Source organism: Corvus hawaiiensis, chromosome 3 (genome assembly GCF_020740725.1).
Source record: "Corvus hawaiiensis isolate bCorHaw1 chromosome 3, bCorHaw1.pri.cur, whole genome shotgun sequence".
In the NCBI taxonomy this organism is placed as follows: Eukaryota; Metazoa; Chordata; class Aves; order Passeriformes; family Corvidae; genus Corvus; species Corvus hawaiiensis.
This window is the reverse complement of record NC_063215.1, coordinates 25,579,946-25,595,714: the sequence shown is the minus strand read 5'-3', so window position 1 is coordinate 25,595,714 and position 15,769 is coordinate 25,579,946. Positions and strand designations below refer to the sequence as shown.

At 38.4% G+C, this 15,769-nt stretch overlaps 1 protein-coding gene across 3 annotated transcripts in view; it reads right to left on the bottom strand.

Annotated features, from left to right (window-relative positions):
* Positions 1-4,863: 4,863 nt before the first annotated feature.
* The window catches only part of FAM83B (family with sequence similarity 83 member B), a 55,389-nt gene continuing 44,483 nt past the window's right edge, over positions 4,864-15,769 (bottom strand). For all 3 annotated transcript variants that reach the window (XM_048299090.1, XM_048299089.1, XM_048299091.1), the window contains exon 5: positions 4,864-13,710. In XM_048299090.1, coding sequence (XP_048155047.1) covers positions 11,352-13,710 — 2,359 coding nt within the window. In that variant the 3' untranslated portion in view covers positions 4,864-11,351. The remainder of the gene's footprint in view (positions 13,711-15,769) is intronic.

Here is a 15,769-nt window from a genome sequence, read left to right as displayed (position 1 = left end):
CATACAGAGCATTTTGACAGGAGTCCATGCAGTTACTGGGAAACACTAAAAATGCCAGGTGAGGTACTCCATCGCACTGTGTGCTGAGCACCCTGCTGGGACGGGCTCTGCCCCATCTCTGCTGCTCAGTGTGGGCAAACTCTGCTCTCTGCTCATGAAAATAACAGAGAGGTCTAGCTTTTGTAATTTTCTGAGATTCATGCTTAAAGACTAGAGGCACAGGTAAGTGAAGTGCTCTGTGTGAAATGGTAGCCTGGGCTTTATGAGATTTTTAGTTGTGACCTTGTTTTGTTTGTCACTTTGAAGCACTGCTAATTTGGCTTGCTGCTGGCAGGGAATTAAAATATGCCAATGTACATTTTGGCTGCCTCAAGCAAATGGAGGGACTAACATCTCTTTCTGCCCTATGATTCTTTTTCACATTTAATTAAGAGATTTACAGACATGCACACAAGTATTATGATAGAAATGCATTGACCCACATTTCCTCTCACATTAAAAGTATTTCTAAAGAATTCAAGGGCATAATGGCTCTTGTTTCTCAATAAGAGGAGAAAGCATTCCATTATTTGTGAAGGAGCATGCTAAAATATGCTTAATGATATTCCCCTTGAAACTTCAGGTACATAAAATTTGCAAAGTCATGTCTCTTGTGTTTCTATAATTTTGGAACCCAAGACAGTCATGGTATTGGAGTGAGTTATTTAAAATTCAAAGGAAGAATATCTATTAATTAATAAAATACTTTTGATTTTAGGAAATCAAAAACTAAAAGTAAAAAAATTAGGATTTTATTTACAAAAAAATAAAGAAACATACAATACTTCTTGCTCAGGGAAATGCAGGTGAAGTAAATGTTGTTTGAATTTAAACTGTCAGCTATAAACTTCATTTATTATTAATCTCTCAAGGTCATGAGATTAACATTGTTATAAATAAGTGATCTGAAAAATAATCCAAACAAATTACTGGCTTGTTGACTGAATAAAATATTCCCTATTAACCTAAAGATTATAGACTGTAAATTTTTACCTACTGAGAAAGTAATCTCTTTTGAATTACAGACCATTGTTGAATAAACTTGTCTATAGAACTGATTGAGATGGAAAACAAGCTCATGTGAGGATGTATGCATGGATGTATAGAAAACCCTCAAAATAATAGCTCTGTAACAAGTAATACTCCTCAGAAAAAATATATTCCCATGTAGAAAACGCTTTTCTCAGAAGGGTGAAAGAATATGATAAAAGCAGTACTAAACAAGTCTGTGAAAAGTGGGTTTGACGGGCAGTGTAAGAGGAGCAACATGAGCCCACAGGTTTGCAGCAGAGGCATAAATTCAATAGATAGCACAGAAGTCCTGTTAGGAAAAAGTATGAGCAAGTATGAGATATAAAGGTGCCTTCTGGTTTACTCTTATTTTCATGGCTTTTTTTCTCTCTGGCCACATTTGTGGTGCGGTGGGGAAAAAAATGTACAAAAATGCTTCAGGCAAAACCTTAATTCTGCTTATAATCTCCTAAAGTTCAACACTTTATTGTTTGAGAAGTTTTATTGCTTGAAGTCTGCACATTGTGCATGAAAAAAAAGGAAATTCAGTTAAAAAAAAAATCTAGATTGCAGAACATCTGTTCTTGAAACCTGCAGAGCAAAACAAGCTTCCCTTTCACAGCTGACATCTTCCCAGCAGTGAGAAGGATACTATTCTAGATCCATGATTTGTGATCCTGTCTCTGCCCAATCATGTGAAGCACCAAGGACGATGGCACAATCTCTTGGACAATGGCGTGATCCCTTGGACAATGGCAGAGAGACACCACTGTAAGTAACCCGGCTGAAAAGAGGCTGTATACAATGACATTTCTCCAGAATATTCCTCCCACCACTAAGAATTTGCAGGGACTGTATACGCCTGAGATGGGTGTCAACGAAGTAACTAAAACCCAGCAGGTTACTTCTTCAAGTGTCAAGTACCAGTGACAGATGCTGTCCTCCTAAAGGCTTTTTATGTGGCGTAAGAAAAAAAATCTGCTGCCAAACAGGCTTCTGATCTTCCCAGATCTCTTTTCCTCCAGTTCTTGTGTTTTTTCCCCCAAACCTCTGCTCTGATCAGAGGAGGAGGAGCAGAGGATATGAATCTTGAGGTGTGCATGACATCTTTACAGCACTTCTCTGGCTGTTACAAGTGTGAGAATAAGCATATGGCAACCATCTGCTTCCCTACGGCCTGTATTGATTGCTGTAATGTTCTTGATTAGGGAAACAATCATGAGGGGGTTCTAAGAACATCCTGACTCCAAGGCCCATCTGCCCCATTGACATGCACGCACAGGCTGAGTCCTCTGCATCACTTTGCTGTAGGCATACATGGACTTGAACAGACTTAAGAGCCAACTGCCTGTCCTACCTTAGAAAGCACCGAGATAATTTTGTTTTGATAAGCAAGTTAAGTAGAACAATTGTGAAGACCATGGCTAACTGATTTGAAATGGGCCACTGCACACACAGAGTAATGGTTAATCGTTTTTGTTGTTTAAGGGTTGTCTACTTACTGGCATTTATCACAATAGAGTGCTCCAAGTACTACTAGTCACTACTTCAAGATAAAAATACCTGTGTGTCACAAATACAGTGTGAAAGTTTGTAATTTTTGAGATACATGGGGAAAGGCCATTTAGTATATACAAAAAGATCTGCCATTTTACAGGCACTTAATAGAATCACAGAATCAGTTAGGTTGAAAAAACCTCTGAGATAATTGAGTCCAACATATGGATACAGACTTTAGCAACATTTTAGTTTGTAATGTGCTTGTGCTAAACAAGACCCAATTTGCACACCTGGAAATGGACTCTCCAAGTCACCATATTATTGGTAAATTCAAGGCAGTGGAACTGAATGGAAGTAAAACAAGGAGACACCCATGTCTGCACCCACAGCTGCTCTGGCATGCAAGAGCAGTGAAGCCTTGGGCTTCCCATCTGCCAAAACGGGATGACAGCTCTTACTCAGCTACAAGGAATTCTTGGATAATCAAGTAATTCTGCCATAACTCTAAATATTCTCATTTTCAAGTAAGTTTTGTCGAAAAGTGTCACATTTTAACTTTCAGTAATGACTGGCATGCAAGTACTTTCCTGCCAGAAATCCCCTATTCATACATCCATCAGTCTTGTCCTCATTAGGATATAGGCATACCTCCCTTCTCAACCCAATTGATATGCCCCAAAAATGAAAAAGGTTTTGTTTTGTTTTTTATATATTTACCTAGCAATGCTGAAATGCTGCATGCAGACTTGCTGGCAGGGTAAGTTTGTATTTGTCCTAAGTGAGGAAAGGAGATGAGGTAGTAATTATTATAATGACTTTTGTGTGTGGCAACTGAGAAAAGACTTGAGCTCAATGAACCACGATGAGTTTTACTTAAATTACAATGTAAGTGGAAGTTCCTGTACAAGTAGGAGCCTCAGTATTATGCACACAGGTATGTGCATGGGTGCCTGCAGACACCACAGCCCCACAAACTCTTCATATGTGGTAAATGAGTAATCACCTCAATGTTCTATAACCTTTTATAACTGAAAAAGTTCAAACTTCTCTTTCTCTTCATCTCCTTCCTCCATTAAGTCTAAATATAGATCATAAGCTGTTCAGAAAGGCTACTATGTTTTCTACTGCACTGAGCAAATATTCAGGATTCAAAATAGATTTCTCATGAGCTATCCCATTGTACAACTCATGCATGCAATTGTCAGAAGTTAATTCTCACGAGCCGTGTGATGCAAATTATTTTTTCAGTAGCAAGTACAATGCAATAGATAGGCAAACAGATTTCTGAAGGATGTTTCATTTAAATAGGGAAGAGGAAATTAAGGCAGAGCTAGGAGGAAACAAAAAACACTATTGAACCTGACACTACTGGCAAGGCAGAATTAACAGGAAGGCAAACAAACCCAAAATATTAGAGCAAGGAAGTGATAGAAGGCTCTGAAAGAAAACATGGACACTAACACTGTGGACCTTACCCTCCTACATTTTTGATTCCACTTACTTTCATTATATTACAGCAATATTTTATTCCAGATATTTTATTTTAGTGATGTTGGCTTTGGTCCTTTCTCTGTGGTTTGTGTGAGCTCTAGGTCCCATAGAAGGCGCAACACTTCTGCAGAGAGGATGCTACCACAAACCAGCTTTGAGACCTCAATTTGTAACATTTCACTCAACATTTCTGATGTCAGCATTTTTAAAAAGATGTTCTATATTTTGAATGAGAAATGTTAGTAACAGTATGAGTCAATGAAGAATTGAACACAGAAATGAGCTGAGCTTTAAAAGAAACATTTTATTTGGTAAAAAATAAAAGTAATAAATTATGTCAAGGCAATTTTTGGGCTGTATTTTTACATACACAGTATATCCATAACATAGCTGCTATGTAATACAGGAATTCCATCTTAGGAAAAAACAACTTTACATATCAAGTAGTTTTAAATGAAACCAGCACAGTCCTTTACATCTGTCAGTATCGAAACCAATTTGATGGAATTCCTTTCCCATGCTCCCCACCCCCCAAAAATTACTCAGGAAAATCCATTCTGGGTCTTGTGTATTTGTAGCATCCCTCATTCTTCTTTTGCATTATCTAGATTAGTGTCTCTCAGCTTTTTTTAATCAGAGAGCATCTGATAATTATGTTTCCTGCCATGTTGGTGCACCAGCTTTCATTTTCAACTGGTGAAATGTTCAACTGGTAAAACATTATGAATATTTACTTGTGATTTCATCTTCTGATTTTACTTGTTTCTTTTGCTGTATGTGAAGATATCTGCATATACTTTTTAGTTTTGTCTGTTTTTTTAGTAATTCGAATTCACATCCATATCCTCTTTTGAAATCTTACGGATCATCACAGATCCACACACTCTGCTTTAGATTAATCTAAACTCTGAAATCAGAATAATATTTTCATACCAGCACATGTGACGTTTGAAAGAAACATATCAGACATGATGCCTAAAAGTGGTGTTGCCATGGGTCAATATTACACATGACCCAAACAAAAAAATGAAACTACACAGTCAACAGTTACCCACACTACATCAGCTGGGATTGCTCTGAGTTTCACACCAAAATCTAACAAAACACATATGCCTGGTATGCTTTATCCTGGGATAGCCTAGTTTAAAAATCTAAGCATGTTTTTAATGCCTCATTGGAATAGTTCTTCAGAGTAATATTCAAGAGCTTGGGAAGCTTTAGACGATCAGTCTGAATTTTGAGTACGGTGATTGCTAAATGAGGAAAGAACAGACGTAGAACAGACATGTAGGAGTCCAGTGTTTGAATGCTAATTAACTAGTTGCATTCATTTCTCAAACAGAATAAAATATTCTCACTGGTGCTCAGTCTTTCAAATATTTCTACTTCAACTATGTTCTGGAGAGAAAAGAAGTTAATTTTTCTCTCAGCTGTACTTACACATGGAAGCAACACTGTCAAAATAAGCATGTATCATGGCCCCTGAATCAGAAATTATTAGTTTTCCCTGCAACTGTCTTTTGCACTTAACCATTGAATTTTTAGATACTTTAACATATATGGTAAAAGATGCATAGCCTTCACAGAAGCTTCTTGTGAAGGGATGTCAAGTAATTTTTAGCAAACCAGATTCTCCTCCAGAAATACACAGAGAGATTTTGAAAAAATCCGCAAAGATATATATGACAAAAAAAATTAAAAAAAAGAATTATGTCTTTTGGAAGAAGGGACAGGCAACTCAGGACAACTACAAGGATATTGTGAAGCTTTGCAGGGAGAAAAGTAGAAGGGCCAAAGCCCATCTGGAACTTAACCTGGCCACTGCCATAAAAGACAATAAAAAAGCTTTCTATAAACACCTCAGCAACAGGAATGTTGAGAAGAATCTCTATCCTTTCTTGGGTGTGGGGGGGAAACAGTCACAAAGAATGAAGAAAACGCTGAGGTACCTAATGCCTTCTTTGCCTCAGTTTTTACTAGTAAGTCCAGTTGCTCTCTGGGTACCAGCCCCCTGAGTTGGAAGACAGCGATGAGGAGCAGAATGAAACCCCCATAATCCAAGAGGAGATGGTGAGATACCTGATACACACACGTCTATGGGGCTCGATTGAATCTACCCAGGGGTACAGAGGGAGCTGGCAGAAGTGCTCACCAAGCCCCTTTCATTTACCAGCAGTCTGGTTAACTGGGAAGATCCCAGGTGACTGGAAGTCAGCAAATGTGAAGTCAACCTACAAGGACCAGAGGAGGATGCAGGAAACTACAGGACTCTCCACTCTGACCTTGGTGCCAGCGACACCATTTCCCACAACACTCCCCTGGGGAAACTGGGTGCTCATGGCTTGGATGGGTGCATTGTTCCTGTGGTAAAAAACTGGCTGGATGGTCTGGTGACGAATGGAATTAATTCCCATTGGCAGTCTGCACAATGGTGTTCCTCAGGGCTCAGTGTAGGGGCAAGTCCTGCTTAATATCTTTATTGACGATCTGCACGATGGGATCACATGGACCCTCAGACAATTTGCAGATTTTGCCAAGTTGGCTGGGAGCGTTGATCTGCTGGAGGGTAAGAAGGTTCTGCAGAGGGATCTGGACAGGCTGGATCAGCAATAGCGCGGCCAACAGGACCAGGGCAGTGATTGTGCTCCTGTGCTTGGCGAGGTGAGGCCACACTTTGAACACTTGTGTTCAGTTCTGGGCCTCTCACTACAAGAAAGTCATTGAGGTGCTGGAGAGTGTCCAGAGAAGGGCAATGGAGCTGGTGAAGGGTCTGGAGCACAAGTTTTATGACTTAAATTAGTCAACATCACAAAAGCAAAAATCAGAACTACTAGGTTTGCTTAACAGCAAAGGAGCCCTGTTCTGAGCTCTCCAAGAGCAAATGTTTTCTTCCATCCTGTTTCCAAGTACAGAAAAGCATTCTCAGAACATGCAACATCTTCGGCATCATATCAAAATGTGAAAACTGTAGACCTAACTGTAACTCTTAGAGTTGAAAATTATGAAAGATTTCAGACCCTATATAAAGGTCTCTGTAAGCACCTCTCTGAGATAGGAATGAAATGGCATGACAGTCTTTTGATCATTGCGGTCTCCTCTCTTGTCACTGGGGCTCCAATGGAATATGTACTTACGCAAGTGAAGACAAAATTGGAGGAACATGCTTCAATTACCCATGAATTACTGCAGCTCTATATTGCTCTAACTATCCTGACTTAAATGAAAACAAACTAAAAAACCCCTAAGTACTGTACTGTGCAATACAACATTGATATGGGGAATAAATTACACTGAGTACCATAGTAACCCTACAGATCCCTCTGCATTACAGTTGCAAAGCTACTTGTTGGCTGTAAAACTTACCCCACATAGTGTTACAAATGAAAAAAGATATGTATTTATCATACAGCTTAGTAGAGTCAATCTAAATTCTATTTTTATACTGCCCTGCAACAGGTTTTTGGTATTTTTTTTTATAATGTCTTATAAGCCACAACATTTTTTAATACATTTCAGAAAGCTGAAAAATGATCAAACAGTTGTTGTCTTTGAATAGCAATTTTTCACCTATGCGCAAACATGCAGTGCCTGATAAGCTTTTTGTTTCTCTCAAGGTTTGTCACGAGTACTACTCCCCTCATTTATTAGACAGCTGGCAACTTACTTCTTCTTGATTTATAACCTTTCTTCACATCTAGTTTGTGTTTGTTAGCATGAATAAAGAGTGCAGTGCAAGGTCATTAATAAGAGAACAACCAACAATTTTGCAATCTGAGAAGCAGTAAAAGTTGTTTATTAGGAGGCTGAAGAAATGAAGCAAGTTATTCACTGTGTATTATGACTGTATGCAGGGGTGGTTTATTTATGACAGAAACTGAATGAGCACTGTATGAAGAGCCTGCATCTCCCAGCTGCACTTCCCTCTGCTCCCGACAGTGCTCCTGAGGGCCACTCTCAGCACTGCCTAACTCTGACCAGCTTTCACAGAGCTGCCCTCAGAGATGTGTGACAGTGCTAATGGAGTTTTATTTAATGTGAGAATGACTCGACATTTCTTCTGGATTTCACAACTCCCAAGCCATGTGGCCAAGTGGCCGTCATGCATGGCAACAGCTATTACTTCACAGCCTTACAAAACTGGGAGTGCATTGGGTGTGTGCAGGGTGGAAAATTTTAACATGCAAAGCACATTTAGGACACACTGAATGAAATGCATCTCCTTGGAAAGGCAGAAACATCAAGACAAGCTTTGGGAAAAAGAAGTTCAAAAAAGCAAACTCCAACTTTTCCCTCCAGAAATCTGCACATCCTTTTTCTTTGCAGATACAACGCGTTTTTTGACCCCTATATTTTCCTTTTAATTTGACAGACAACTGGGTTCCCATGGAGACGTGAGGCAAATCAGACAGTACTGGTGAACATTTTCCCACAAACACAGGTTCTGGAGGGAACAAATGAACACTTGGTCCTTGCAGCACCTGTGGAGCTCCCCAATGGGCTTCCCAACCTTCAAAGCTGTAGCAGCAGGCAGGGCATCAGGCTGCTCTTCCCATGGTGTCAAGCAGAGCCTTATCCTCCCCAAGCAGCACTGGGTCCTGTAACATTTCTAAAATAGTGATGTCCGTACATTAAGTGTCTGATCCTACTTCCCCTGAGGTCTGTGGAATTCATGTCAATTAACCTCGGATCAAGCCTTAATGCAGACCATTCCTATGTGGGAACTCTGAGAAGAGATCTGAAAATGGAAAAAAGCTAGTTCTACCAAGATTTTTTTTTGCACTATCAAGTCTACAAGCAGGCTCTTCACTGAAGGCTCTAAATCTTCTGTGCAGATAAAAACCAGTAGTATATATCTACAAACACAGATGACTTGGTAAATTAAAATATCTGCCTTATCAGGACACTTCAATTAGCAACCTACTTTGAAAAATACAGTAAAATATTTCCAAATTGCATCAGTATAGATTTCCCAAAGTTTATGACAATATGGAAAGCACCGTCACTTCAAAACTCATCCCAAGACCCTTGTTCTCCCTCTCATTTCCTTCCCAAATACAGGTTTGCCTACAAGTGTATGTCAGAATAGGAAGGAAAACTAAAGATCTTCCTAAAACTACCCCTATCATTTTTAGCACCACTTGCACTTCAATTCAGATACTATCCTGGACAAATGTCTGACTGACTAAAAATTATTAAGTGTTTTAAAAAGTACAGTATGGCATTGCTGTTGGCTGCGTAGCTGTGGAGGTACGTGTGCCTATGTTGAAAACATGCCTCAAGTACTAAGACACTCCTTGTCTTCGGTATGAACATGCAACCTCTGTTGGAACAGAATATTTAAGTATAAATGTTCATTTGGGAAAAATACTAACTATGGCATTTCATCAAGAAGTGAACAGTTACCAGTGTTCACCAAGAAATTTATAACATCTTTTGTGATCACAGGTAACGGAGAGACCTAAACTTTCAGCAGAGGATTGACATGCAAGTCTTTGTCACTCTCATAAATAATAAGCACCCCCACAATGAAACAGTTACTGCTATGATGCATGAACCCTAATAAAGTTGCCTGAGAAAGAATAAAAAGCTGCTTAGTTGAAATCACCGATAATAACCACGGTGACTTCATGGGAACCAGAGCAGATTCTCAGCGAGAAGTAGATTTCCATGTAAAATCCATTCCCAGGGCCACAGGTGGATAAGACAAATGAACTTCATCCAATTGGTGCATGAAATGCCTTTTTGGTATTTCTTTCTAAAGAATGCCAAGCCTTCATGGTGGACTCCTCCATAGAACACTGTGGGACCTTTCAGATCTAAGACTGAACTTGTCTCCTAAAACATTCTCCTGAAACATGAAGATCTGTATAAGAATTCTAAGCTTTCAGCAGTGAAATTTCAGCAGTGAAATTTCAAAAAATTCTGAATTTGGAATGAAACTGTCACAGAGAATCTTGCAGCTAAATGATTATGGAGTCCTTCTACGACACAAAATTCATACCCAGGATGGGGTAAGCCAGTTGGATGTTCCATACACTGCAGATGAGACGTGGATGCCATGCTGCTGCCCAAACACATCACCACATCTGTTTTTATAAGCACTAACATGCAGTCACCCATTCTCGAGAAATTTTTTATGACACAGAGGATCAGATAAACCAAACGTGTCCCTTAGAATGCAGTTAGGTGTCTCAATCCCATCACTTAAGTTTAACATTTTCTACTATCACCCTTCACTGATACTCTCTTTGGCTTAGGAAAGGTGCCTTGTTTGATGTGGTGATTATTACAAATCTTACTTTTAGCTGCCTAATTCCTTGTGGGCTTGTAAAAGTCATCCTGACATAAGGCCTTTAAAGCCAGAGTTGCAAACAGATCTGGCAACATTTAAAACATTTAAAACTGCTGCATGTGAAACTCAAAAACTTACCTGAGAAGCGGAAGTCCATAGAAATTTTTTTTTTAAACACCAAATAGAAAAATGTAATAAAAAAGCTTTTTTAAAGAAGACATTACAGAATACTGGCACTCTGTACAAATGTAATTAATCCACTGAAATTTAAAGTAATTGTAGGTTATGTTCAAGGCACTTTTTTTTATAAATCATTTTTTTAATGTTCATTCTACATTCACACTAGTTTAACCATGTAAACAAGTCTGTGAAAACTCAGATTAAGGTCACTTTCAAATCTGTATGCCAAATACTTCAGAAAAATATCATATTACACGGAAAATTCAATAAAGTAAGATAGATCCATCTGCTGCCCAAACAGTTCAATAGCTGCTACGAGGTAAACTATTAACAAGATGAAACCCAAAAGAGGTTTTCAATTAAAGATAAGAAACATGCAATGCATTAACACTTGTGTTTATCATTTGAAAGTGTACATAAATGCTGAAAAATACAATTCACTATTCCTAGTGCTATCCTATTTTTGAAGGGAAATCTTTGGAAACAGTATTATCTGCAGTTTAAAAACATCCCCCATCTTTTTTACCCCATGCTTATTAATCTTACAATATGCTAGAATGTATTTTCTTCATAAAGAAAATGTATAAAATAAATCTTACAATATCAACACTATAAACAACTGCCTTGAGACATCTTCTGGACACAGAATTTCTGGAAAGATTTAAGTATAACAATTCTAGAATAATTAGTTTTAAAAATATGTACATCCATTCCAATGTCCTAGACCGAAGAAGAAATCCAAGTAAGCTCTCCAAAAGTTAGCCACAAGTCTTTGTCCAGTTAAGATCATGGCCAGCTTTGCCAGTCTTGCTGTATTTCAATATAATCAACAAAATTTTTACTTGTTTTTGTGTAGCAAGTTCCCAAACTTTTGCATAAATCCTCTCAGCTTATTTTCATTAGGCTGCAATGGGTGGTAAGCAGTTGAGTTGTAGGTGACCATGTGATTACTCCTGCCATAATTATTCCCTAAGGTCTTGCTTTTGATATCTGCTAGATGTGAACTGCTGTTGGCTGCATTTCCTGCAGGTGGGCTGGCATTTTCCATCTTACAGAATGGCTCAAAGCGACTATAAACACGCCTCTCACTCAAACGAGATCTCAGCTCCTCTTGGTGTTTTGAGCCTGCCAGCTGTGATGTCATTGAACTTGCTCTTTGAAGAGCAGAAACAGGAGGACTTTCAGAAGTAGTATTCATGGATATTTCCTTTGCATCTTGATACTGAATCTGTTCTGTATTAAATCTTGGGGTAGATGCATCTCCTGCAGTTTCTATGAACTTACTTTCAAGGGGGCACAAGAGAGGACACTTTTTATTGCTCTCCTCAGATGGAGGTTTTGGAGATTTTGGCGATTTTGGAGACTTCGGAGATTTTGTTGGACTCCCGGTGACATCTTCTTTACTTCTGTTCAAACTACCTTGAGAATTTGATGATGAATTTCTTTTTCTCCTTGGGGAAGAATCTGCCTTATTTTCAGAAATCTTTGGTTTTTGATTCTCATCTTCAGAAACCAATGTGTCAGAACTACTACACATTCTGTAAAAGGCAGGGCCTTTGTTTTTTGACAAGTTTTCCTTCTTGTCTGGCGTGAGATTAAGAAGTGACCGCAGTTTCTGGGATCCTTTCTTCAGAAAACTTGGGGAATTCTTACTTTCTTTCTTCAATGTGCAATCCTTACTAGACTCCTCCCTGCTGGCTTCAGTGAGAGCCGCCATGGAGATTGCCTTGCTAGCAGTCGGGCTAATCTTTAGCTCTCCTTTCACGTCCTTTTCCTCCTGTGGCAAGTGGTTGGTCACACTATGCAAACTTTTAGCACTCTTCAGCATTTCTCCTGGAAGTTTTGGACTAACTGGCTGCTTAAGTCTATGCCTAGTCAATGTGCTGTAAACATAATTGGATGCATGTTTGTTGGTACCAGGATCCAATATGGACTTTGAATTAAACATGGGAAAACTTCTCCTTTTGAGCATGTTTTCATTTTGAAGGTTCTTCAAATTTTCTGCATGTTTATCTGTGCAGAGTGTTGTGTACAGATACAGTGATGAGTCACCAGCTGCATTTGAATTTACACTAGGTTTTGTGTTGTCTGCAATCTGAATTCCGTGGGGTTTTGGTGCATCTGATTTAAGAGGAAAGTTTGTGCTAAGATCCTCTAAAATATTATCCACTCCATTTTCCACACTCGGGGCATGGTTAGATGTCCCTTTAGGCGTTGCACTTCCTTCTGACCCAATTATAGTTGAATTTGAAGAACTCGCACAGCTGCTTACTTCCTGCTGTTCAGGTAAAGTTGGCTGAAACACCAACGATGATCGCAAGCGAGAATGAGAGTACAGTGCATGAGCTTTAATATTTTCAGCTGTGTCGTAGCTATCGTACCTGTCACCCAAGGCTGACCCATTAGACTCTACTGGATAATCTGACTGATCATTCAAATATGACTTTATTCGCCAGTTACGTAGGAATGATTTTGTTGTGTGCTCAAGGGTTGGCATCCTCTGCTGCAGATGGCGGATATGATTATCTGTCCCATTAAAAGACCTCCGCACAATTGAATTTCTCTCTGCAAGATTTACCTTTGGTCGTGAGAACTGATCAGCAAAACTTTGCTGGGGCATATTGTAGTTATTTGCATATCCTCCTCGTAATGATGACACAATACTAAGGCTATCAGATGGCATCTTCCAAGTATTTGGTAAATTGTTGGTTCTGTTAATAGCTCTGTTGAGCAATAGGTAAGGTGTCCTTTCTGGCTTCTCCCCAGCATAACTATGTCTCTTCCAGTGCTCATTTTTTTCACTAGGTTGATACTGCTGGATTGGATTTTGAACATTAAAACCTGGATTAAATGGTTGCTTATTATAGGCTTGATTTCTCAAGCCATATTTATCTATTTCATTTACTGCGTATCTTCCACGAGTTTTCCAAACAGGATCTATTTTGAGAACCTTGTCTTGCCTACCAAAAAGGTTTCTTTGGCTAGAAACTGAAGCCAAGGAAGACACTGAGTGTTGGTATGTATCATTATCCCAGAGTGTCTTGCGACTGTTTACTCGCAGTAATTCTGGGGCAAATGAGCTAGGAACAGAAGAACGGGCATACAGTGTCCTGAACTCTTCATCAAAGGATTCCACAAGCTGTCCTGTGATAACTTGAACCATACTGAGGTTGGTTTTTTCAAATGACCACATGAAGCTGAAAGAAAAACAAATGACCATTAGATACAGTTCTTTTGAGCTAAAGTATCACACTAGTCCTTCTTGATAAGAAAGCTTTCACACAAACCTTGGGTTTGTAAAAATACCTTCTAAATAAATAAGTTGTGGGCATGATTCATGTAATTTGGACTCAGAAGGTCTAATCTAATACCAGTTAAACTCAGCTGGAGATTTTCCACTGATTTCAGTGGGAGCGGGAATGAGTCTATAACTACTCTTATAACTGCCCTTATAAAAAGTATCCTAAAAAAGTATTCACAAATGTAGAACAGTAAAGTACAAATACCTAATGGAACAAAATCACTTCTACAAAGACTATGGCAGGACTAACTATACCCACTGTATTTACTCTTCAGTCAGAGAATGTTACTGTGTGATTATGTTGTGATAACATGCAGGAGTGCTTCAGCAATTTTGAATGCACTTCATTCTAAACACTTTCAGAAAGATCAGCTCAGAATTTTTAAAAAGTTTACATTTTCTAGTATGCAAACTGGATTGGATATGAAAATTTCTTTTAATTGCAATGATAATGCTTTGATGAAGAAAATGTTTCTCTTTCCTGCCGTAAAAGACTGAACACAAGGTCAAAGCTAGTAGATGCAATTATTTTACAGCTACAAAATGAGATAAATTAATATGTACATTAAGGATGCTGAAACAAGACTAATATCATGGTGTGTAAAGCATACAATTTGTAGATTACAACAAAGAAAAAATCTGTTTTGAAATCCTATTTTCATAAAAAAAGGAAAAAATCAATGAATTTATTCATTTGCATTTTTCTTCTAGATGTTAGAAAATAGGTTTGTTTTGTTCACAAAACCAGCTTGCTGATTAAGGGGTTTTTTTGCTGTCTTTGTATTTTTCAGGAAGTTATAGTGTATCAAGATTAAATCAAATCGTGCTGCGAATGTTTTTTTTCCTATTAATTCTCACAATTAAGAATAACACATAATATTTGAAAAAAACCCTGAACTTTAAATTGAGTTCAGTGACAGAGTTCAGAAAGACTTGTTTTTCCTGTTACAAATCACTAGATTCTTCCACAATGAAAGCCTGATTTCTACAGAAATTGATGATTCCAGCCCCTGTGGTGCAAGGTGTTCAAGCAGTGTTGTTTTTCAAAATGGAATGAGAAAACCTATCACATTCTCACAGATCATAACACTGGGTGCAGATGTCAAAGCATGCAGGCCGTCCCTGCAGTTGCTTAACCTGATTCATTTATGAACTTGTCACTTACCTCACTACCATTTATATGTGTCAGTCTGAATTTAGGACTGGCTGAGTCTCGGAGGAAATAAAAGGTCAGACTTTCAAAAGCTTACGGTGGTGGTAATCTAGAAAGGCAGTAGCTGTGGATCTGGCACCCAGGCACTATGCTGGCAGAAACTAACTCAGTAGGACAAATGGGAAAAGTGTAGCATGAAAATAAGTAAAACATTTAATAATGTGTGAGTTAAGACTGTCTCTGCTTTAACTTAGGTTTTTTCCAGCTCTGCAAGGCTGTAAGTTCTTCCAGCCTATGTCTTGCACACATATACTAGAAATATAAAGGAAAGCAGAATAAAGAAACTTAGCCATACATAGAGAGAGACTTAACTTGGGCAATTTTGAATTTGACATCGTATACTAGAGAGACACAGAATCAGTCTCTAACGTTACCTTTATAAGATTTATTAGATGGAGGAACTATCCAAGACAGTTTATGAAATAATTTTGACAGCCTTTTCTGGAGTGAATATTAAACAAGAATAATTCAGACAATATAAGACAAATCAGGATTTTTTTTCTTTTTAGCAACTCTCCAGCTGTAGCAAAACCTATATCCTTTATTTCTTCTTTGTGAAAAATGAACAGAGGACCTCTTAGGCTAGTTAGCAATAAGTATCTATTAAAAACCTGTTAAATTACAGAAAACATAATCAAATTTACCCATGTGCTTCCCTAGAAGAATTTTCACAAATAGAAAACCCCCAAATTTGCTATAGCAAATACCTGAGATGACAGGTTTGCTACAGACACTTCAGTGA